At 45.0% G+C, this 24394-nt stretch overlaps 2 protein-coding genes across 2 annotated transcripts; both read right to left on the minus strand.

The window, feature by feature from the left end:
* Nucleotides 1–3583: 3583 nt before the first annotated feature.
* LOC117853027 (large ribosomal subunit protein eL8y) lies at nucleotides 3584–5902 on the minus strand. Its single transcript, XM_034735372.2, has 7 exons — nucleotides 5790–5902; nucleotides 5557–5604; nucleotides 5255–5456; nucleotides 4391–4560; nucleotides 4168–4296; nucleotides 3984–4076; nucleotides 3584–3900 (listed from the first exon to the last, which is right to left on the minus strand). Exons 1-7 carry the CDS (start codon nucleotides 5790–5792, stop codon nucleotides 3769–3771), a joined length of 777 nt encoding a protein of 258 aa, XP_034591263.1. The 5' UTR covers nucleotides 5793–5902; the 3' UTR covers nucleotides 3584–3768.
* Nucleotides 5903–7479: 1577 nt separating this feature from the next.
* Nucleotides 7480–12110, minus strand: LOC117853026 (aspartate aminotransferase, mitochondrial). The gene is made up of 10 exons (XM_034735371.2): nucleotides 11775–12110; nucleotides 11576–11661; nucleotides 10474–10680; nucleotides 10174–10279; nucleotides 9845–9949; nucleotides 9598–9770; nucleotides 9088–9247; nucleotides 8882–8977; nucleotides 7916–8010; nucleotides 7480–7813 (listed from the first exon to the last, which is right to left on the minus strand). Exons 1-10 carry the CDS (start codon nucleotides 11961–11963, stop codon nucleotides 7741–7743), a joined length of 1290 nt encoding a protein of 429 aa, XP_034591262.1. The 5' UTR covers nucleotides 11964–12110; the 3' UTR covers nucleotides 7480–7740.
* Between the last annotated feature and the right edge of the window lie 12284 nt (nucleotides 12111–24394).

Raw genomic sequence — 24394 nt, forward strand, 5'->3', positions numbered from 1 at the left:
TGCACGGCCGCGCATAGGTATTCGTGACCGGTTACGTTGGGGACGCCGCTCCCTTTCGGCTTGACAGGGCCGCGGCGCATTTATGGCGAGGTCGATAGGGGGACCCACGAGATCGGCGCCCTGATCCTCCAGTCCGCGCCCGAGGCGGATATTCGTCTGGTGGACCCGAGCGAGCCCGACCCCCGCGTCCAGGGTCGGGCGAGACGGAGTTTTTGCGGTGGGGGTCAGGCACTCCCGACCCCGGCCCTCTGGGTCGGGCAAGGCGGAGTTTAGTCTTCAAGGGGTCGGGAGCGTCCGACCCCGGGACTCCGGGTCGGGCGAGGCGGAACGTGGCCTCTCCCTCTCATATTGGGCTGACGGCAATTTCGCTACCTTAGATGGGCCTGGGCCTTTAAGTTCTGTTGATTTCGTGGGCTAGGGGATATCGTTGATATTTCCCCCCAACACTACTCCTCTGATCTTTTGTTTGAAGGCTAGGTACTTGACTCGCTTACTTAGGTTTAGTTCAAGATCTTTGTTCAACCCTACTAGAGAAGTTTATAGTCACCTGACTTGCTCGAGGACGAGCAAGAGCTAAGCGTGGTAGGATTGTTGACGCTCATTATTAACACACTTTTAGTGCTATTTAACTAGTGTTTTCATGCTTAATCTTATATTAACCCACCACTTGGCACCTGAAATAACCCCATTATTGCATATATGTTGTATCTTGGAGTATATTGCTTTATGACAGGAAATACGATATAATCAAGGGGGTTTGCATAAAGATCTTAATGGATATTTGGTCATAGGTCGTCGAGGAAAGCTAGCAAGAGGAAGGAGAGGACCAGAAGGGCCAAGAAGGGCCCAGGCCGATTGGCCTGGGACCCTCTGGGCCGATTGGCCTGGCCCATTCCAGGGCTTGGTCGACCTCCCATTTCTTCAGCGTGAAGTCTATGATGATGTCTAGAGTTTTTTCACCAACATTGACCCAGAGCCACTGCCTATGGGAGACTATAAATACCTCCTCATGATCTACAAGAAGCCACGCGATGCGGAGCATCAGAGGAGGAAGGAACCTCCCAAGCTGATCGGCTTGGAGGTGCCCAAGCCGATCGACTTGGGGCTTTTCTGCCCCCGTTCGTTGTCGTCTTCGGTCCAGTTGATCTACAGAGCGATCTTTACCCAGAATTCTATCAACATGTGTAAGATCATGGGATAAAATCTCTATTTGTCCTCGGGGTTGTATGGAGATCTTGATTTGTAATCGCTGAACCTCCTGTTTAAGATCTAATTGTTATTTATCATATCTTGATGATGCTCTTTCATGTAATGGCTAGCCAGTGCTACTTTGGGTTGCTTATTTGCTTACCTAGGACGATCATCAAGCCGTGTTCTTATCGTTCAATATTTGAGTACCCTCGTGTAGTGACAATGTGCGAGAGGGAAAGTGTTGGGCATGGTTCACATCCACTCACAATAACACTTAGATCCAGTTCTTCATGCATGGTGATTACATCTACAAGTAATCATAGATCCCTAGGACAAGCGTTTTATCTATCTTGTTTACATTCATATTATCTATCTGCTTTAATCTAAGTCACTAGTTCTTCTGTTAGATCAAACTTAACAAAGAACCTTCGGTAACATAGATTAGTGCTTAGTTGGGCATGCAAATCCACTTGTTCCACAGATTGATAAACCTTGGGAGATTACTCTAAGGGAAGAGCTACAACAGATCCGTACGCTTGCGGTTCATAAATTGACGTGCTAACTGCCGTCAACATGGCTGTGGTTCAGTGGCAAAATTGTGTTGTTGTACTTTGTGATTGTTGTGCTAGTTTTGCTGCATTGGTTCTTCAAAATCATAAATGTTCCATGGGTGTTGTTTCCAATCTTTTTCAAAATCATAACCTTCTTCATGATAGTACTCCTCCATTCCCTCAATTTGGCCTTCATTGGACCACTGCTGATGGTACTGTGTTCCAAGTGGATTAACAATGTACTGATCATTTCTCTGAGCTATCACACTAGGTGAAGGTGCCATTGGATTCTTTTTATAGTTTTCATGATCCATTTGAAAAAAATCTAATCTTCGGTGCTGAGGAATTTGGTAGTGCATAAATTTTGGGGTTTCAGAGATAGCTTTACCCTTAAAATTGGAGCCTTTGTCTTCCACTAGAGGAGTTGGCTATTTTGCACTAGCATCATCAATAAACTTCAAAATTTTGTCCAAACTTCCTTGAATTGACTTGTTTTGAGCATCTTGGTCCTTCATGAACTTGTCCAATGTGCGACGAAGTCCATCAACTTCCACTGCAGTGGCATACAGACCCTTCTCACCAGCTTCCCCTGTAGTCACCATCCCCTTCCTGTGGAATCGGTTTGATTACCCTCCCCAATATGTTCCACAGAAGAATCTACCACCTCTTGAGACACGGATTTGGTTGAGGAATTTCACACAAGAACAAGTCTTTCAACCCTGACCAAAGAGTGTCTCCCGCCATCGCCTCCGCAGTAAGAAATCAACACACAGCTCACAGAATTTTACACAAGAATAAAGCCTTGGAACCCTTGCTGGTGTGAAATCAACCGCCAGTGATGGGGAAAATTGGGGTTTTCTCCACAGAACTAGGTGGAAGGGTGGGATTTTAATCGAGTGAGTCGAAACCAACATGCCAATCAAACTGGACCTAGAAGATGTGGCTCTGGAAGTAGACAAATCCACCCGAGGATGGATGGCTCCGGATACCTTTGTCAGGAGTTGACAAACGCCGAGAGGAAAAGAAGATGAATTCGTAAGATTTAGAACAAGAGGAGAAGAACAAAACCAAATTGAAGGAGCAGTAGCTGCAGTCTTTACTGATGAAGATCCAGATACACAATAATTGCTAGGGAGACGATGATAAGCTAGCTACTACTACTCTACCAGCTACTAGGGTTCCGATAATGTTCTTCGATGCCTATTACAGCAGAGGGCCAAGTCCTAAATAGTATGGACTGGTCAATTAAGTAAGCATAATGTTTAATTAACTAAAGCACTGTTTATGGTCCGAAAATAGAGATCAGCAACGCATTAGGCGCAATAAAGTGTTGTGTTTGATGACAGCCCTCCAATCCACGATGCACGGTCCTCACGTAGTCGCTGAAGCGTAACGATGATTGCCGACTTCTTCATGTGAAGCTTAACTAATGACCACTCCGAATGGCGATGGTTTGCTGCTCCTGACAGCCGGTGGCGTCGTGTGCCTGGTGGGCCTTCTGCGATGCGCTGTGCGACTGGTTGGTAGACAGCCCAGTCGTACCTAGCCGACCTGTCTCCACCTTATCGAAAGAGTTGGGCCAATGCTCAAGTGAATATAGCATTAGGCTCCTGCGCTTTTCTTCTCCGTCATTTGTACAAACGCTGGGTCCCCTCAAAAAAAAATGTACAAACGCTGGCTTTGTTGCCAATGCTCAAGTGAATATAGCATTTGAATTCAGGTATCTGAGCCACTGAAAAGGGCAAAATAAGTAGGCCATATCGAAGGCAAAACCACAGACAACATGCTTTCTTCTGACCTTAAAATACTTGAAAGCACAGAAAGTTGTAGGACATCAAAGATTGACCCATTGAGAAGTTGAGTCGTATGCAGTAGCAGGCATTGAGCAAAATACTGAATTCTTACAGTGTTCACTTTTCTTCTGTCTACTACAAACAAAAATGACTTCAAACTAGATCTGACGAGACCATCATAGTATGCTGACACTACTCAGGTGAAATACAGGATAAATGTAACACAAATATATTTAGGTCATCCGTTGCGCAGCCTCCTTGGCAAGCAGCTTTTCCCTGGCCTTGGTTTTCGCCTGTGATTTGGAGCCCATTACACCACCGCCCCACTTCTTCCTGACCTCATCAAACTTGTCGTTAAAGTTCGCCTGGTTAAAGAACACTTTCCAGTCAGTCAACAAATCAATAGAACTTGGTTGGAATACAAAGAAATAAAGTCATGACTCTGTACCTTAATAGCCTCAAGGACCTTGCTGAACTCAAGTTTGTCCTCGTTCTTGACAGTGGTTAGGCATAGAACTGATGCGGTCTTCTTGTGAACAATCTACAGTCAATTGTTTGTTAGCTTGTAGCCTGTTTTTAGCAGCCTTTTAACATGTAAAAAAGAAAATAGGAGCTGTAAGCCGAAATAATACCGATCCAAGGCGTGCTTTTCCCTTGACAATGCAGTATGGAACCTCCATTTTCCTGCAAAGGGCTGGAAGCCACACAACTAGCTCAATAGGATCAACATCATGAGCAATGACAACAAGCTGGGCCTTGTTCTGCAAGAAAAAATGAACATCAATTTTATCTGCCCAAAGTCAACCGTCCATAAGAGAAGTAAAATACAAACATAAAAGATGTGGACGCACATGCCTGCTCAATGAGGTAAGTCACATGGTTAAGGCCATACTTCACAACTATTGGTTTCTTTGCCTCAACAGTTTTCCCTTCAGCTTCAGCCTGGGCCCTCTTCAAAAGTCTCTCCTTCTTGGCAGCTTTGTCTTCAGGGCGGTACTTAAGAAGCATCTTGAACAAGTTGGTTGCTGAAATAAAAACAGATCAAATATATGCATGTTTAACTAAAGAAAAGGATTACTGACAAGTTTACAACTTCAAACATACAAGCACCAGTATATATGGCCCAACCCATAGCCTCCCTTACACCACTTCCTCCAAAGCATCTGGTAAAAACAAATGAGCAGACAAGCAACCAAACACTTTGCCTACCCAGCTACATGAGTGTGCCAGTGCTACTCCATAACTGATACAATCCGCATTTCACCAGGTCCATCATTCTCAAGCATAAATGACCCAAACTCTACTACTGTCATTCTCAAGTATTAGACTTATTAGGTGCATGATACCTAGTAACCAGGAAAGCATAACGTGGAGCTTGTTGTGTACAACAAAAGGAAACTATTTTACTACAAGAACCATACAATTCACATTTGTTTGTCCAGATGGTCCAGTTGGGTCTGCAAATGACAATTACACACTACTGCCAGTTCTCTTGCCCAAAACTGCTCCCCCACACCATTGATAGAACTTAGCAACTCAAACAATTGAACTTCTCAAATACACCAACCAGTCCCCAACAGTCAATTAATCACTAAAAATCAAATACTGCTTGTAATATGGCAACAAAAAACATTATAGCTTTACTAACAACCATCACAAATTCTAGCTATAAGCCTATAACATCATGATTGAGAGGCTGTGTATGGATGAGAGGTATACCAAGGTTCTTGTCGAGGGTACGGGTGAACTGGTTGAGTGCCGGGGGCACCTTAAGCCGCTGCTTGAGGATGCGGCGCTGGCGCTGGATGCGCACGACCTTGGGCCACTTCACGAAGCGGTGGAGATCCTTCTTCGGCGGCAGTGCGCCCCCGATTCCAAACTGCTTCGGCCTCTTCTCGAACAGCGGGTTCGTCACCTTCTCCTGCACCCACCAACCAAAAGCACCATGAACCAGATGAAACAAAACAAGAAAGGCATAGGCGGCATGCGCTCGGTAAAGATTGTAAGAATCCGTGGCGTACCGGCTTCTTCTTCGCCGGAACCGGCGCCTTGCCGCCTCGCTTCGGGGCCTGCAAAGATTTGCCGATTCACACATCATAATTAGGATCACTATATCAAACTGCAGCGAAACCTAACATAGCTCGCAAAAAGATCCATGTCAACTAGTTCAAAATTTCACAAAGAAATAGATCAGGAAACATTTAAGGGGTCGCAACCAGCGAATTAGATAGGTAAACCGAGAAGAGTCGCGTACCATTTTGCCGGCGGCTGCTTGGATCGAGCGAAGAGACGGCCGGCGAGGACGGAGGGAGGGAGAGGGGGGCGGCGGCGACCTGTGTGTTTAGAAGCCGCGCAGCAGATTTCGGATGTGGGCACTAGGGTTTTGGAGGTGGCATTCGGGCCAGGCCAACCGGCCCAGTATCATTTTAGATCCAAACGATCCAGTTGGCAAGAAGATGGTTATTGAAGGATTGGGCTCTATTGAGCTGGGCTGCAGTGGGTTGTATAAAATATAGTGCAGAAATTTATCTAAATATATCATTCAGTAAAAAATATAGCAACGGTCCTTAAAATACTATATTTTCAGTAATTAGTATTAAAAATAGTGGTAATTAAACATACATAAGAATAGGACCCTTCACCCTCCCTACATTGGATGACTTCTCAAAAAGTACCATATACTTACGTTCATGTGCTCTCAACCTTTAAGACACCATCCAAATATTCATGAAAAGTTATGAGAAGCAATGGTGCTGTCTACTTTGAAAATTTTCCTTTCTTATCTCATCCTGCAGCCGTTGTTGGGCTAACAGTTTTGTGAGTGCTTACATTGTCGTGATTATTTAAATGCTATTCTGAAGGTTATGAACACTTGAACGGAAAAATGTTTGGCAGAAGTTTCAATAAATTGTCGAATAAAAAAGTAATTTCTTTCATGGAAGTGTTTCAATCGCCCTATCATGTGCTGAAAAGATGGAAAAAGGCCTAATTTTTAACGAAAAAACAAGTATCCGCCTAGTTTTCTAATATTAAAAAATAATACTGCATCCAAATGGTAAACGATTTTGTTTGTCCTAAGTCCAACGTCTAACTTTAACCAAGTGTTTATAAAAGCATATTAGATCTACAATGCCAAAGCAAATGCAATACCCATATATATTTTATAATGAATTTAATGAACTTAATTTTATGGTGTAGGTGTTGGTGCACTTTTCTATAAATTTGGTCAAAATTACAAAAGTTTGACTTAGAAAAAACCGAAATTTCTTATCTATTTCGAAATGGAAGGACTTTATTGGAAGGACTCTCAGGGTTTAAAGCTGGGATGAATGAGTCTTATGTGTTTCATTCAAGCAATTGTCAAGCTTGGAGGGATCCCCTGGTTGCTACTAAATTTGTCTCTCAAATCCAAATGGTGACTTTAGCGTATAGGCCGTGAAAGGGCCTCTAGCTTAGTGGTTAGAATATCTGAGTAGCATCCAGTAAGCTGTGCTCGACTTCCCGTGAGAACGAATTAAACATGTTTGGAATAAAAAAATTATAAAAAAATAGGCAGGGGCTTCCCGCTTCCTGCTGACTTTGGTCAAAAAGCATATAGGCCCTGTGATGTCAACATTTTGCACTATGGAACATGCATGCAGCATCGTGGCAATGATAGGGCCAAAAAAAAAGTTGTTCTTATTTTTCAAATGTTTGTGTGAGAGTAATATCGTTGGCTATACCTTAACTACCGTATTGGTTTTCTGTGGTATTGAGATGATACATAACTGTTTGAATTTATACACTTGTCAAGAAGTAGTTGAAATTAAGTTAAAATGCTATCGAGAAGATCTAGGTGATAATGGAAGATCACATAACAATGGTTCGGAAATAGCCATTAACAGAAGCATGAGGCGGTGCCAAAATGGAGCCGCCTTTCAATTCTGCAGATCTCTCTTGTGTGGTTGCTGAAAGTTCCTTCAGATTTACTTTATTCAGATTTTGCAAACAACAATGTTTGATGCAACTGCAATACAACATATGTTTCTCCAATTGGAGTAATTCTATTATCGCTCCCGCCAAATAAATCAAAATTTGGACGCCCACATGTCCAAGGCGAAACTTATTTCTTCATTGGACCATTTCGCCGTCAGTAACCAAAAAACGAAAAAGTCAATCAGAATGGCTCAATTCCTTTTCCTATCATGAAGATGGTAGAAGAGGCCTCAGTTTGGCTTGGTAACCTCATGAATAGCATTGGCCAAATAGGCGACATTCCCTGTAGTTACACCAGCCATACTATAGAAGGAAACATAACAAATGTAGGTCGAAGTCATTCAGCCGTTGCAGAGAAATGTATTAAGAAATCAGAGTTAGAAACTAGGTCAAATATTTCCCTACCTTATCCTCCCATTGCGAGTCATGTAGATATGGAATTCACTTGTCAATAGATCAACTTGTTCAGGCGTCATACCACTGTAGCAGAACATTCCAATCTATCCATGAACAGAGAAAAAGGGAAGAATCTTTTTACATCATGTGTGACAAGAAACATCCAACAAAGTTCAATGCTAAAACTCCCAAGGAAGCATGCTTTAAGTTAGATACCATCACGTACAAAAGAAACCCAAATTAATTTGTAATATCTTGAACACAAAGTTGTCTTTCCAATGATATGGGTACAGGGGCGGGCCCAGGGGGTATTCAAGGGTATTCATTGAATACCCATTATTTTGCTAATCAATGGTATTTGTCAATGATTCATGACACAAAACAGGGTTGAGACACTAATTTCTTTTTATCTTCTGAATTTTTGAATACCCAATCTCTAATCCCTGGGCCCGCCTCTGTATGGGTATGTATGTTCCCAGAGCTACCATACATAAATGGTGTGTCCAACACTCCAATTACCCTTTTACCTTATAGATTTACATGTTTTATTATAATCTAAAATCTGAAGTCCGTGGTGATGGGGATAGCGACTATCTAGTCTACTAGCATTTATCAGTGGGAGCTTGGAGTCTCACAGGTCCACTTAAAATATGCTCACTACATTATCATAGACCTTTGTTATAACTTCTATTTTACCTCTAAAACATATCATTCTATGATTTTTAAATGGCTATTTAAAAGCATTTACTGCTACGAACTACTAAAGCAAGGGCACAGTGGCACACCATCCCAACGACAATAGCTAAGCTAATGATGATTTTGAATGAGCATAATATGGTTTTTTGAATTTCTTTACATAAATGAGTGTGTTGTTTTTTCACACGAGTGTTGTTTATTGCACCAGCCACCAGGTTGTAGAATGACATATATTCAATAATAATTGGAGTGTTTAGAAATGTCTTATTGGGCATTTACCTGATTAGTGACATGTTCCCATGACAATGGCGAACCCAACCTTTCAAGGTTCTCCTTGAGTGATTTCCGCATTCCAATGATGCGATCAGCCATACCCTGAGCAATAGTTAAATTGTTCATCATTATTCCCATCACTTTCCATAATTATCCAAAGAATTAGGGATTTTCTGGACTTTAAACTTAAAGAGGAGGGACTGTACTTTTACCTTGACCTCTTTAAGCCATAAAGTTTTCAATTCTGGATCAGACAGGATAGTTGAAACAATTAGTGCACCATGAAGTGGCGGGTTGCTGTACATAGGTCTGGCAAGTTGTTGCAATTGGCTCTTAACAGCAACTGCTTGCATCTCATCGTCACACAGAATACTGTAAAAATGTTCAAATGGTTTAATCAAGGAAAAAGATGAAGTGTTATAAGTCTCATTTATGAGTTATAAGTCTCATTTATAGTTATTTTGATTCAACGAAAGGCACGGAGAAAATGTCTATACTAGCTTTCATGAATATCTTTACAGATCTAGCAACTAATATTGAAATTTTCAATAATAAATCCTACTTAGAGAAGTGTCATGTATAGTGCAAATTCTAACCAAAAGAAAAATATATATGGCATCATAACAAATTTAATAGACGGACAAGTAGCTGAAGAAAGTAGAAGAGGAAAAAGAAACAGTAAGAACAGAAGTAAAAGGAAAACAAACACGACAAAAAAGTACCTAAGGCATCCTGCTCTTTGTCCGTAAAGTCCCATGTTTTTGGCATATGACTGCGCACATCCAATTTGGTGTCCATCTTCAAGAAAGATGCGAATTGCCTTTGCATCTCTTTCTGGGTCACCACTGGCAAATCCTTGATATGCCATGTCAAAGAATGGAAAATGTTTCTTCACCTGAAAGTATAGGACCTGACCTGAGCAAATGCAATACCGGGGAAAACCACTGTCCCTTTTTACCCTTTCTGTACCTTGAACTGTTGAGATATCTCTCTCCACTGTTCCTCCGAAGGATCAACACCAGTGGGATTATGAGCACAAGCATGAAGCAAAAAGAATGAACCATCTGGTGCATTCTGGGATTCCAAAGAAGAACACAAATTGAAATTAGTCCAAGGCAAACCGTCAACAAGACATTAGTCTTCAGTAAAAAGGGATTAGAAATGGAATTGTGTCAATACTGTTAAAAATTGTTATATAATTCTGAATTCAAGAAGGATTGACATTTGGCTATACAGAAGATGGATCAAATTCATGAACTGACATTATTTGTCTTGCGAGGATAACCAAACATAATTACCTTTATATCATCCATTAGGCCTGAAAAGTCAAGTCCTCTTGACTCTGGATGGTAATAGGTAAATGTTCTTTGTGGTACATGGGCATCCCTCCAAATATTGTGATGGCTGAGAAAGTACATGAGGTTAGATATTTTTGGAGGGTGCATACTGGAAGAACAGCTATTTACTGGAAACTTGAACCATTTTCTCAATAAGAACACTACAGCCAATTGCGTATAAAAAAAAGATAGCCTATGCATAAGCTTTTTTTGTGCAACATCATGAATGAAAGTGGTGCATTTAGAGGTATTCCAACTCACTTGGCCCATGTTGGTGTCGGTATATAGATCTGTGTATCAGGCAAGAAACGCTTCTGGAAATCTGCAAAGAGACGACATGCCCCAGTCCCTGAAAGAGCTTGCACTGCTGCAATTCTCTTGTCCTTGATGAACTCTGAATCCTCCCCATATGCCAGCTTCAGTGATTCCTCGATCATCTTCACACTTCCTCCCATAGGTAGGTACTCCCTGTTTTGTAAAATTCCATCATTCAAATGATAAGATCTCATTGTCATATAGACATATATGAAACTTGGATACTTGCACCTACTGAGTTTTTCAGGATTGGAAGAATTATATAATACATTTTTACTTTATCACCTGGAACACGCATGAGTCAGGAGTCTTTTCTTACACGACGGAACGCAAAATTACGTGGGGAAATAAAAATCAAGTTGTCACTAAATTGTATCAAACTTGTTGGAAAATTTTACACGCATCCATGAATTATTCCAGGCCATTGAAAATCCGATTGAGACGCCCCGAAACAGTTGGTGGAATTTACACATAATTCGCCACAAAGTAACCAACAGAAAAGCATGAGAACAGAGGAACCCCTGTTTGGTAGTTTTTTTTTTTGAAACGACCCTGTTTGACAAACTATGCAAGAGTGCTCATGTTCATGTATATAAGAGAGGTTATTGAATAGGCGTATCCGTGCACTCCATTTTGCCATGATGAGATATCATGCCACAGTTTTTATTACCCCACATGCCACACTCGAAGTCTTTTTCAATTTCAAGTGCTCAATGGCCTGTTTCCCCCCCTCAAGAACACTGGCAAATGAGACAGTGACCCTAAGAAGTGAGTGGAGTAAGCCCAATTTTAAGACAGTGAAGTTGACACATGTCGATAGACTGATTGTTAAAGAAAACCGATCCAGTGACGTCCAACAATAAAAGGGAAATGGACGCATGATCAGGACTTGGCAGTACTCCTGCAGGCAGCACGAGCTTACGTCCACACGAGGTCACCGACAGATTCCCCATGACCAAGAGTAGGAGTAACCCCACGAACGCATTGAATTGAAGGAAAAGCAGAGCAGGGGGGAGGAAAAGCTTGGGCAAGGCTGACGTGATCTCACATGTTCATGCTCCCGGCGATGCGACGCTCCGCCTCGCGCACGCACTCCAGCACCACGGGCCGGCCGTTGTCGTCCCGGTACGCGCCCTACGGCGGAAGCAGAACTCGAGGTGTCATGGCTCGTGACCGGACGGCAACAAACAGAGAGGAGACGGCAGAGTAAGCGAGGAGGGAGAAACAGAGAGGAGAGATAGACGTACGACGCCGACGTTCACTTTGTCCGGGGAAGGGTCGGCGAGGAAGGCCTCGGTGACGCCGAGGATGGGGTCCTTGGCCGCGGGCTCCACGTGCCCGAACCACGACGCCATGGCCCTCGTCGTCGCTGCCGCCGCGGGCCCCCACCGGCGGTGCCGCCCGTTCGCGGCGGCGGCTGCGCGCGACATCGCCATGCGGGCGCTCGGAGACGGAGGCGGTGGTCGCGCGCGTCGGCGTTGGGGCGTGGAGCTTCAGGGCCGCGGCTCGAGCGCTGTGGTGCTTTGTTTCCGTGGGGAGAAGAGGTGGGCTTTAGGTTGTTGGGAAGCGTGACGCTGACGAACGGCATGGTGCCTTGCGGCGCGGGTGGTGGGCGTGCAGCTTGCAGCTTGCTTGCTTCGGCGGACCAGCTGTGGAGTGCTGGGCTGGCTCTCTCTCTGAACCCTCAGCGGCCAGCGGACACGGGTGTGCCTCGTGGAGTTTCTTGTCACGTCATGTGCGGCTGCGTGTGGGGCCCTAGTGTCGGTGGGGGCTCCTTTGCCCTCGAGAAGCCGCGTCTGATCCTAATCCATTTTTCCACTTTTCTATTAGCCTCCCATTTCGAATATTACGGGTAGTCTTTTTTTCTAAGGCCATTTTTTGCGGAGTTAGATGTCCAGAGAAATCAGTTTGTAACTTTGTATGGAGGAGGAGAATCTCAGCGTTTGACAGTCTTGCTTTTTAGATGGCCGATTGTGTCTATCTAATGTGTGAAAAGACCATGGCGTCCCAAAGGAGTAGGATGACTTTATTTTGCTGCTGACTTTTCCTATTTTCGTAAGTATTTCCCGTTGAAATCTTCAAAATTGAGTTGTCACTGTTACTGGAAATTTCTAAGATTTATTATTAGCATTTGAATTAGTTGGTATCATGAGAACGGTGCTATTACTGCAATACTTGATCGGCATCAATTCAATTCCCCGAGGCTAGAAAAAGGAAGTGGACAGATCGAGGGGTTGTGGCTTGGGGAGGAAAAGGCCTTGCCGAGAGAGGAGGAATGTTTGCCGGATTGCGTCGTTGCACAGGACACTTGGTTCCTAAATCCAGATAGAGCTAGAGGGGCGACCATGGTTCAAAATTTCACCGAAATTTAAAAAGAGTAGGGCATCCTGGGCTTCGATGTCTGGATCGGCAAAATCAACAAAACCACTGCACTACAGTCATAATAGTGAATTTTAAAGGGGCCCAAAAAATTTTGGACGACCAAATCGAAAACCTTGCGCACACCTAAGTTGGTCGGACATGCACTACTGCACAAATGATTTGTAGGGGCATCCTGTTTTTTTTTCTAATGGCAGGCGAAATTGCCACTTGCACCTATAAAACGGGGACAGTTATTGTAGCATCCGTCTTGCCTCTGAGGAACTATTTGCAGGGCTCCATTTCTAGGAACGGGTCACCTCGTGGCCCGCCCCTGCAAATGGTTCTCCAAGGGCGGGTCATAGGGCGACCCACCCTTGGAAATATGCGACAAAACAGCCAGCTAGGACTTCTTCCTCCTCCCGACAGCACAGTCACTGCTCGGGGAAGGTGCTGCCCAAAAATCGAAAAAAGCAAAAAAGGTGGGGGAAGATTTTTCAACTTGGTTTCCTTGGAGTAGGAGCTTATAGGAGGTAAGTTGATGCTAATTCCTTGTCTTTTTTAAGCTTATTGCCACTGTTGAGCTAGAAGACACTACTTTAGGTATTTCTGAGAAGCAAAGTAGAATTCCTGCCTTGGTCATGTGGTACCTCCCTGTTGCCGATCGCCTTAGGAATTTCTTCTCAAACCCAAAGGATGCTAAACTGATGCGATTGTGGGATTCAGATAAGCGTAGGAAGGGTGACAGAAAGCTTTGACATCCATCCAATGCTCGCCAGTGGAAGAAGTTCGATGAGTGGTATCCACAATTTGGAAAATGATCCAAGAAATGTTCGATTTGTACTAAGTACAGATGGAATGAATCCGTTCGATGAAAGGATTAGCACTCACAACATATGGCCAGTGATCTTAACGATGTACAACCTGCCAACATGGTTGTGCCAAAAGAGAAAGTACCTTTTGCTATCCATCCTTATACAAGGACCAAAGCATCCTGGCATCAATATACATATTTTTCTTGAGCCTTTGATGCAAGAGATGGAAACTTTATAGAAGAATGGTATCGACATCATTGATTGTTTTACACGGTAGGAATTTAATCTAAGAGCCATTATCTTTGTCACCATCAATGATTACCAAGCGTTGTTTGTCTTGTCAAGACAGCTGAAAGGTAAGACAGGATGCACTGTGTGCATTGGTGACACCATATGGTCTTTCCTAGAAGGTTCTAGAAAGGTAGTTTACCTTGGGTACATGCGTTTCTTGGTGGAAGGACACAATGTCGGTGTTTAGACCCGGCAACCTACCGAGGGGGGGTGCCCGAGGTAGTGTTTGGTTTGTAGGGCTCGCCGAGATGAAGAACTCGAAGGTGAACACAGACACACGATTTAGATAAGTTCGGGCCGCTAGATTGTATAATACCCTACATCCTGTGTGTTGGTTGGATTTAATTGCTTTGGAGGGGATTCCTGCCTCACCTTATATTGCCGGGAGCAGGGTTACAGGTCGGTTGATTTACAAGAATACTATTCGGATTCGACTACTCTAATTGCTATGAGTAGTTTTCCTAATCCTCAACTAGATCCTATCCTACTACGTAGACTACGCCGTCCTACACTATAGCCTTCATGTTAGACATGTCTCGGTGTCCAGCCCTGTATTCAGGACGGTCCAAATCTTTTGGTGGGCTTATAGATGTATGTACAACAAGCCCCCGAGTACTTTTTAGTCAAATGCAGCAGTTCCGAGTACTTTTGTAGACCTCACCGACTAGTTTTGGTGCTCTTCGAGTACTTCATCGGGTTGAGTCTTCAAATGTACCCGAGCACTGTCATGCAGCTAGAATATGCTCAAGCCTCATTTAACTTGGTCTGGAATCCTTCAATCTTGAATAATCATATGGAAGTGTGATGAAAGTCGCACTCCATATGGAGTAGCTCTCGAGCCTTAGGTTTAATCGAAGAATCAGGCTGAGGGTCAATATGTAATTTGCATCATTTTCCAATTTAAACCCTAAGAAAAAAATATTTTGCCAATGGGCACATGGCACACAACCCCCGAGCCGTTATCCGACTAGTTTGGTGGGTATAAGGGTCAACCTTTGGTCAACGTGACCATCTCTGAACGGTAACCTTATCTCTTTTGAAAATAGTGGTAACTGCCAATCAGGTGCGAAATCTTCAGGTCCATTAAACCAGAATATTCCTTTAATCCCGCTGCTGTTATTGTACCGCGGTTATAAATAACGGAGGAAAACATTCCTTCGGTTTTACCTTTGTCATTTGCTCTTTCAACTTCCGCACTGTAGCCCTAGCGCCGCCGCTGCCCGATCTTCGAGTGCTAGTACCGTCTCCTACCACTTAGCCCCCAAGCATATGCGAAGGAAGACTCTTGTGACAAAGAGAATGGGGAAGAAAGCAGCTGCAGCTAATGTGATGGAGGGCGGGAAAAAGAAGGCAGACAAGAAGAACTAGATTCAACTGTCGGCACCCAAGTACGGAAAGATGGATCAAACTGCGCCACCGACCCTTGCATGTGCCTGGAAGCGATCATCGGTAAAGGAGGAAGACATCAAGGCGCTGGTAGCGGCCAACCTTCTCCAAGAAAAAGATATCATCAACTGGAGATCCGCCTACGGCAACCCATGGCCACTGGAGGGGTACCTGGAGGAGACGGTAATCTTTTGACATTTTATTAAGCGCGGTCTTGCATTACCTCCCTTCGGCTTCTTCCAGGGTCTCTTGGACTATTATAAATTGGAGCTTGTTCACTTGAATCCTAATGGCATTCTGCACACTGCAATTTTTGTGCATCTATGCAAGGCTTTCTTGGGGATCCAGCCCCACTTCCAACTCTTCCGCAAATTCTTCCGAGTGAAGCCACAGCCTAAGAGGGAGCACACCGAGGTAGTCGGGGGCATCGAAATTCAAATGAGAGAGAAGCTCAAGGGCCTGTATTTGGATTATGAGCTGATGGACTCACATTCTGGATGGAAAGAGAAGTGGTGCTACATTGGCAACCACGACCCCAAGCTCCCAAAGTTGATAGGGCATCGCCCCATTTGGAACAATAGATGGCTGGACGAGCCAAGCCATGGAGACTACCTGCAGCTACCCGAACTCTTGGACAGGATAGCCAAGCTCAAGCAAGAAGGATTAATAGGAGTCAAAGTAGCTTTTAGCTTCATGAAGTGGCGAGTTCAGCCTCTGCAACTTCGATGCCGCTGGGGCTTCGACTACTCAGGTGTCGATGACCCGTCCAAGCTGTCTCCAGAGGAACTTAGTGTAGACGACGTCATGGCACAACTGCGGCGTATGTTCAAAAATGCGGGTGAAATCCCCATAATTGTGCGAGAGTTCTGTGCCACCAACCCGCCAAAAGTGGTAAGTACCCGTGGCTGTAGCCACGAGTACTCATTTTGATAATAATTGGGTGTACTGACTAGTCTGTCCGTGCAGGAAGATGTACACTTGTACTACTCTACTCCTCCTCCCAGATCAAGAGATATTAAAGGTACTCCTTATGTCCACACGGTAGCGAGCGTAGGGAGTGAAGCCGAGGAGGAGGAAGAAAAAGAAGAAGTAGTCGAAACCTCCATCAGCTTTGATTTCGAAGCTGCGGAGGACTTCGAACTCAAGGCCCGACCATCTGATAAGGCTGGGTCATCCTTAGGATCATTAAAGCGTATAGCTGAACATGATCTTGAAGCTATGCTTGCGCCACCACCGAGAAAGAAACAGACCTTCGCTGCGAAGCGTGCCGTGAGGAAGCCTCTTACTGCAGAAGACATACCCCCAATAGTAATCACTTATGAGAAGGGCAAGATCTTGAGGATCGAGTACTTTTAGTCAATAAATCCAATACCACCATGTCTACTCAATATGGCATTGGTGGTTTGCAGGTAGTCGGGGAAACAACTGAGGCGGAGAGGGTGACTACTGAAATCGCATAACACCAACTGCCAGCAATCAAGGAGGTAATCGAGATTGATGATGACCCAGAACCTCCCGTTGTTGAGGTGAACCCTGTTGGCGCAAGGACTACTCAAGAAACAGAGACGACGTCGAAGGCTGGCGATGATCACACTACGACCCAACAGGCCGCGCCCAAGAAGCTGTCTCCGACCCTTAAGCCACTGCGCCTATCAGGAGAGCATTCTTTGAAGCTAAGGAGATCTTCAAAGTAAGTCTTGCTACTCTTTTCAGTACTGATTGCAGCCTGTGATTGACTTGTTGTATGCCTCTGAAAATTTGTCTTATGTAGGAAATCCTCTAACGTGGAACTTGGAGGGCCGAGCTTGAAGTCCATGACCAATGGCAGTAGCCACTCAGTCCAGGATGTTGCCCTAGTGCCAACAAGTCCGCCACTAGAAGAACATCCTGCGCCGACGAGTAACCTAGGTGCCATATCTCTCGTAGCTGCATTGATGCAGGATGTAATTTCGTCATTGACTGATGCTGTAGTGCTAACCCGCGAGCAACCAGTGCCCGAGGCCGCAGTGGTGACTACCTCTAGCACTGTTGCTACTCTCGTAGCCCTCGAGCCAGAGGTGGAAACTAAAGCAGCAGAGGTGCTGGAAGTCATGGCGGCAGTCCCATCTTCCAAGCCAGATCTGTTGACAAGTCGTGCCATGGTTCCACTCGGTGCGGCAAATGCTGAAGCGCACGGGGAGCCATTGGTAGCAAGGGAAATTAATCTTGATGATATTCAGTTGATTGACGACCCACTTCTAGACATGGAGATGGTGGCCAAAATGATGGAAATGTACCGCCATGTTGGTGTATATGCAGAGATAATTTCCATCCTAATTCTTCCATAACTTGAAATTAGTACCCGTACCCTGACACGAGTACGTATTCTATGGTACAAGATGTCATCAGCCGCTCCCGCAAAAATTGCAGATGCTGCAAGGCTATGGGGACGCAGTACTCCATGCTGAAGCCCTGACCAAGGAGCCTGCCAAGGAGAGGGAGTACTCCTCCCGGCTACTGATGAAATACGACGAACAAGCCGCCGAGTACCGGAATAGTGCCCAGTAGTTTGAGAAAGAAAAGGACCATCTCAGGAGGCGCAACAAGTCTCTAAAGCAACAACTGAGAGGTAATTCTTCTTCTCCCTTGATCTTTGAGTACTGATTCTTCTTTGCAATGCTGACCTTCTTGAGTATTTATTCCTGCAGTGCTCGAGAAAACGAAATAAGATCGCTAGGGCCAAGTTGTTGACTAGAAGAACTCCTACTACCGGGTGACGGACCAGCATGACAAGCTAACTACGTTGTATGAGAACCTGAACCATCACCTACAGAAGGAGAAGAAGATACGCGAGGATGGGGAGGTTGACTTGGTCAACACCATGAGGACCCTCCGGGAGCGTGAGGCCGAGCTGGAGGCTGCGAAGCTTGCTCTAAAGGAATTATCCGAAGCAGCCCAACCAATTGCGGACATGGTGGAGCCCTAGTTGAAGGTGTAGATCCCCGCCCTCTATCTAAAGTACTCAAGGAAGTGCTAGAGAAGTTCACCGGCTACGTCCAAAAGATAGTGAAGTCGGTCTCCAAGTAGTTACTGGGCTTCATGAAGTCCTTCTATCCGCAAGCTAATCTAGCTCCCGCTGTGGAAGGAATAGGGGAAAAATTTTCAGATGAGCTATTCTAGCAGTACTTGCAAGAGATGGACCCTATCACGGAGGAAGTAGCTAATCATTTAGACCTTGAGTAGTCTTGTAAAAAGTTAACATTAGTTCTTTGTAATGTAAACATGATATGAATGGAATGTAAATAATTTCTATGTCTTGTTGTAATTTTTATTGCTTTTCGATCTGTTGTTTTAGTACATCTTATGAACTACCCTAATAATTGCTCGTACGGTAGATGTAAGTGTCTGTGCACAAGGCTACTTTGATGAGCCTCTTTAGATACACGATGTAAAGTACTTTAGGATGCGACTCCTTTATGCGGAGTACGAGTACTCATGACATCTGGGTAGTTAGGACGCTTAGGTGAGTAGTCCCTTCAAGATTTCTTTGACTAGAGTCTATCTTTGTAACCTCTCTGGGTTGTATTGGTGTTGTGATCTTGACATCCTGGAACTGCAAACTTATTATTACAAGCTGTGACTAGACAGACTTGTCTAGCAGATAGTAACTCAGGTAGTTTTAATTAACTCCCGAAGTGCTGACCACTCCTTCTCTGCAAGCCGCAAGGGGATAGACTTGTCCAATGAGTTGAATAACTCACGAATTTTGCTGCGGACTTGTCTTTGCAAGCCGCGTTTGGACAATTCATCTAGTGAGTTGAATAACTTAAATTTTTTTTGCAAACTTGTTATTACAAGCCGCATGTAGGGAATTTTACTCCAGAAGCTGAATAGCTTTGTGCAGACTTGTTATTACAAGCTGCGAGATGGGTGATATTGCCCAAGGAGCTGAATAGCTCTGCAAACTTGCCTTTGCAAGTCGTAATTAGGCAAAAATAAGTAGTCGTATTATGACAAAAGATATAATCACTTTATTGAATTGTAATTCTAGGATTAAGGCCGATGGCCGCTGTACATGAATATGTAAAACTAGGGATAAAATCGACAGAGTTGCTCGATGTTCCAGGAGTTGTCGATGTCTTCACCAGAGAGGTGTTGGAGCCTATACGACCAAGGTCCAGTGACCTTGGAGTCGATGAAAGGACCTTCCATGGTGAAGTTAGCTTGTGCAACCCCTTGGTGTCTTGGATACGCTTGAGGACCATATCGCCTATATTGAATGAACGTTCTTTAACGTTGCGATCATGATAGCGGTGGATTCTTTCAAGGTACCTTGGAGATTGGACGAGTGCTGCACAGTGAGCTTCTTCGAGGCTGTCTAAGTCTAGACGCCTTGTTTCTTCTGCTGTGCCTTCCTTATACTGATTGACTATTGGAGATTTCCACATGACGTCGATGGGGAGGATAGCTTCGGATCCGTGGACCAGGAAGTAGGGCGATTGCCTTGTAGGCTTGCACGGCTAGGTGCGGAGCCCCCAGAGAACATTGGGTAGTTCTTTTAGCCATTTGCCCCATTTTGTGTTTCCGATGTCGTGCAGCCTTTTCTTGAGAGCTTCCAGCACCATCCCGTTGGCGCGCTCAACCTGGCTGTTGGCCTGCGGATGAGCGATAGAGGCATACCGGACGCCAATCCCACTATTCTCACAATACTCCTAGAACTCGTGGTTGTTTAAGTTGGAGCCCAGGTCTGTGATAATGCGATTGGGGAAGCCGTAGCGGTGGACAATTTCACCGAGGAAGTCGAGTGCTTTGTCTGCCTTGGGGCAAGTTACTGGCTTCACCTCGATCCATTTGGTAAATTTGTCGATTGCCACCAATACTCGATTGAATCCTCCAGGTGCTGTAGATAGTGGACCAATCATATCTAGCCCCCAACATGTGAAGGGCCAAGAGGGTGGTATGGTGATCAGCTTGTAGGTAGGGACGTGTTGTTGTTTGGCGAAAAATTAACATCCTTGGCATCGGCGAACTAGTTCTTCGGTGTCAGCGAGAGCTGAAGGCTAGTAGAAGCCTACTCTGAAAACTTTGCCCACGATCGTTCGTGAGGATGCGTGGTTGCCACAGATGGCTTTGTGAACTTCCTCTAGTATGTCCTTGCCATCTTGTCGTGAGACGGACTTCATGAGTACTCCTGATGATGCGCCTCTTCTATAAAGCTTGTCTCCGACTAGAACATAGTTCTTGCCATGTTGTGAGACATGCTCTATTTCTATTTTTTCTGGAGGTAACTTGTGCTCTTTGATATAGTCGATGAAAGGATTTCTCCAATATACATCGATCGTCATAACCTCCCAATTGGTGCGTCATGACCTTGATCGATGGTTGTTGATGGTGCCAGCTGCGTTATGGATGGCTTGTGTAGTTCATGGATGAAAACTGTAGATGGAACTTAAGCTTGAGTAGATCCAAGCTTTGATAAGACATCCGCGTCGATGTTGTTGTCGCGAGCAACGTGTGGAACTCTAGACCAGAGAACTTGTTCTCTAGCTTGCGTACTTCCAGGCAGTATGCCTCCATGTTGTCCTTGTGGCAGTTCCACTCATCGTTGACTTGATTGATTACCACTAGTGAGTCATCGTAGACCAACAATCCTTGATTCTCAGCGAGACTACTAGGCGACGATCGTGCAAAAGCACTTCGTATTTAGCTTCATTGTTGGATACCTCCTAGAAGATTTGCAAGACATATTTGAGTTGTTCGCCTTTGGGAGATATTAAGAGTACTCCTGCGCTGGTGCCCTCAAGCTTGAGTGATCCATCAAAATACATAACCCAATACTATGGGTGCTCTGTTGGCGTTGGTAGTTGATTTTTCAGCCATTCTACCATGAAATCGACTAGTGCCTGGGACTTGATCGCAGTCCTCGACTTGAATTCCAAGGACAATGGTCTGAGTTCTACCACTCACTTGGATATTCTTCCTGTTGCACCCCGATATTGGAGGATTTCTCCTAGGGGGAAGTCTGTGATGATGGAGATGTTATGCTCCTGGAAGTAGTACCGTAACTTCCACGAGGTGAGTAGTATTGTGTATAGCAATTTCTGAACTAGCGGGTATCTACCCTTGGAATCTGACAACACCTTACTAACAAAGTAGATGGGCCTCTGTACTTTATATACATGGTCAGGTTCTGGTCTTTCAACCACGATCGTTGCACTGACGACATTAGTAGGTACGGCGATGTAGAGCAGCAAGTCTTCGTTGGGGTTTGGTGTCGTGAGGACTTGTGGCTTTGATAGAAAGTCCTTCAACTGTTGCAGGGCCTCCTTGGTCCACTGGAATTTGTCTTGCCACTTGAGTAGCTTGAAGAAGGGTATGTCCCGTTCTCCAAGTCCTGAGATGAATCTATTAAGGGCCGCCATGCATCCAGTCGTCTTCTGGACGTCCTTGATACACGATGGGGTGTGCATGTTGGTGATGGCAGAGATCTTCTAAAGGTTAGCTTTGATTACTCAATGACTGATGATGAACCCGAGTAGTTTTCCGAAGGGTACACCAAAGATGCACTTTGTTGGATTGAGTTTCCACTGAAATTCTCGCAAACTTGCGAAGGTTTCTTCCAAATCTGCAATTAGGTCATTGGGATTTCTCATCTTTATGACCACGTCATCCACGTACGCCTCTACATTGCGGTGTAGCTGTTTCTTGAAGCACTCCTGGATTGCACGTTGATAAGTAGGCCTGCGTTCTTCAGCCTGAAGGACATTGTTGTGTAGCAGAAAGCTCTGTATGATGTGATGAATGCATTTTTTATTTGATCTTCTTCCTTGAGAGCTATCTGGTGATACCCTGAGTAGCAATCGAGGAAGCAGAGTAGGGCACATTCAGCTGTGGAGTTGATGACTTGATCAATCCTAAGGAGCCCGAAGGGATCCTTTGGATAGTGCTTGTTGTGGTCAGTGTAGTCGACGCACATCCTCCACTTATTGTTGTTTTTCTTTCACATCTGGACGGGATTGGCAAGCCACTCTAGATGATAGACTTCTTTTATGAAGCCTGCCGTTAGTAGTTTCGCCACCTCTTTTTTGATGGCTTCCCTTCTGTCTCAGGCAAATCATTGTAGTCGTTGTATTTTTGGTGTAGCTTTTGGATCCATGTTTAGTGAGTACTCGATCAGCTCCCTGGGCACCCCCAGCACGTCCACTGGCTTCCACGCGAAGATAACTCAGTTGGTCCGGAGGAAGCTGACGAGCGCGCTTTCCTATTTAGGATCCAGTCCTGAGCCAATCAGGGCTGTCTTGAAGCCATCACCTGTCTCAAGGTCAATTACTTTGATGTCTACTTCACTTGCCGGCTTGACCTTGGTTGCCATTGACTTCTTTTCTGGGATCTCGAGTTCTGATGGAGATAGTTTCTTGGATGCGGTGAAGACTTGCATCATTGAATTTGATACTTGATTAGTTGCTGCTAGCTCAACGACTTCCATGTCACAGTCATATGATCTCTTCAAGTCTCCGCGGCGGGAGAGTACTCCCTTGGGTTCTGACATCTTGAGTACTAAGTATACATAGTGCGGGATGGCTATGAATTTGCCCAATGCTGGTCTTCCAAGGATGGCATGGTACGATATTTTGAAGTCTGCTAGCTCGAACCAGATGTACTCTGTCCGGTAGTGTTCTTTGGTCCCAAAGGTAACTGGCAAAATCACCTGCCCAAGGGGCACCGCCGCGTTGCCTGGGACAATCTCGTAGAACGGAGAGTTTGTTGGGCTGAGCATGTTAGTGATGTCGAGGCCCATTTTCTTCAGTGTCTTGGTGAAGAGTACATTGAGACCGTTACCGCCATCAATAAGTACTTTGGTGAGTTTGGAGCCAGTGACTACTGGGTCCAGGATGAGGGGATACCGTCCTGGATCTGAGAGACTAGTCCATTGTTCCTTCGTAGAGAAGGTAATTGGCACCTCGGACCATTTGAGAAATGTTGGAGTTGTAGGTTCAATGGACATGATCTCTCAAAGGGCGAGCTTCTGGGACCGCTTAGTAGCAGTACTCGGTGTGCCGTCAAAGATGACGTTGATGGTATTGGATGGGTTCTGGAATTTGCCGTTGTCACCATCATCTTCACCTTCCTTGGCCTTGCCCTTGTCTTTAGTGACAAAAGGTTCCGGCAGGTCTTTCATGACTCTGCGTAGACTATAACAATCCATCGCTGAGTGCTTGTGGTATGGGTGCCATGGGCACTGCTTCTTTAGGAGCTCGCTGAACGGGGTCATGTCTTGATTCCTACCACCACCTTTCTTGGATGACTGTGATATTGCCGTGACAGTATTGTCTGGCTTTTGCTTGCGGTTGTGACCTCATGAGTAGTTATTTCGGTTGTCATTATTGGGGCGATCCTTGCGGTTCTTGTCGTTGCGTCGGCCATTGTTCTGATTATTGTTATTCTAGCCCTTGTTGCGGTTAGACTCGAACCTCTCGATCTCCCTATCTTCTTCATCTGCCCACACCTGTACCATGATCTTAAGAGATTTGACATCACCAGGACGTCTTCTGCTGAAGTCTTGGAACATCTGGTGGTCGTAGAGGCCGTTCTGGAAGCAACCTATGACGTCGTGCTTTGTGATATCTACAATTGTGGCTTTCTTGTCGAAGAAGCGACATAAGTAACTGCACGGGGTCTCGCCTTCTTGTTGTTTGACTTGAGACAGGTCGATCATGTTACCAGGACACTGCATTGCCCCTACGTAGTTGTTGGTGAACGCTACCTTTAGGTCCTTCTACGTCTCGATGGAGTTCTTATCCGGTGATTCGAGCCATGTGAGTGGTGCCACCTCCATGTAGATGGGGAAGTAGGTGACCTTGGTGTCATCGTTTCCTCCAGATGCTTGCACTGACAGCGAGTAGCACTAAAGCCATTGGACTGGGTCTTGCTTGCCATTAGACTTGGTGATGCCTGGAAGTTTGAAGCAGTGGTCGCACTGTGGAGTTTGAACGGGAATCAACTCGAGTAGTAGTCGGGTTTGCATGATGGCTTATGCG

This window comes from Setaria viridis, chromosome 4 (genome assembly GCF_005286985.2).
Source record: "Setaria viridis chromosome 4, Setaria_viridis_v4.0, whole genome shotgun sequence".
In the NCBI taxonomy this organism is placed as follows: Eukaryota; Viridiplantae; Streptophyta; class Magnoliopsida; order Poales; family Poaceae; genus Setaria; species Setaria viridis.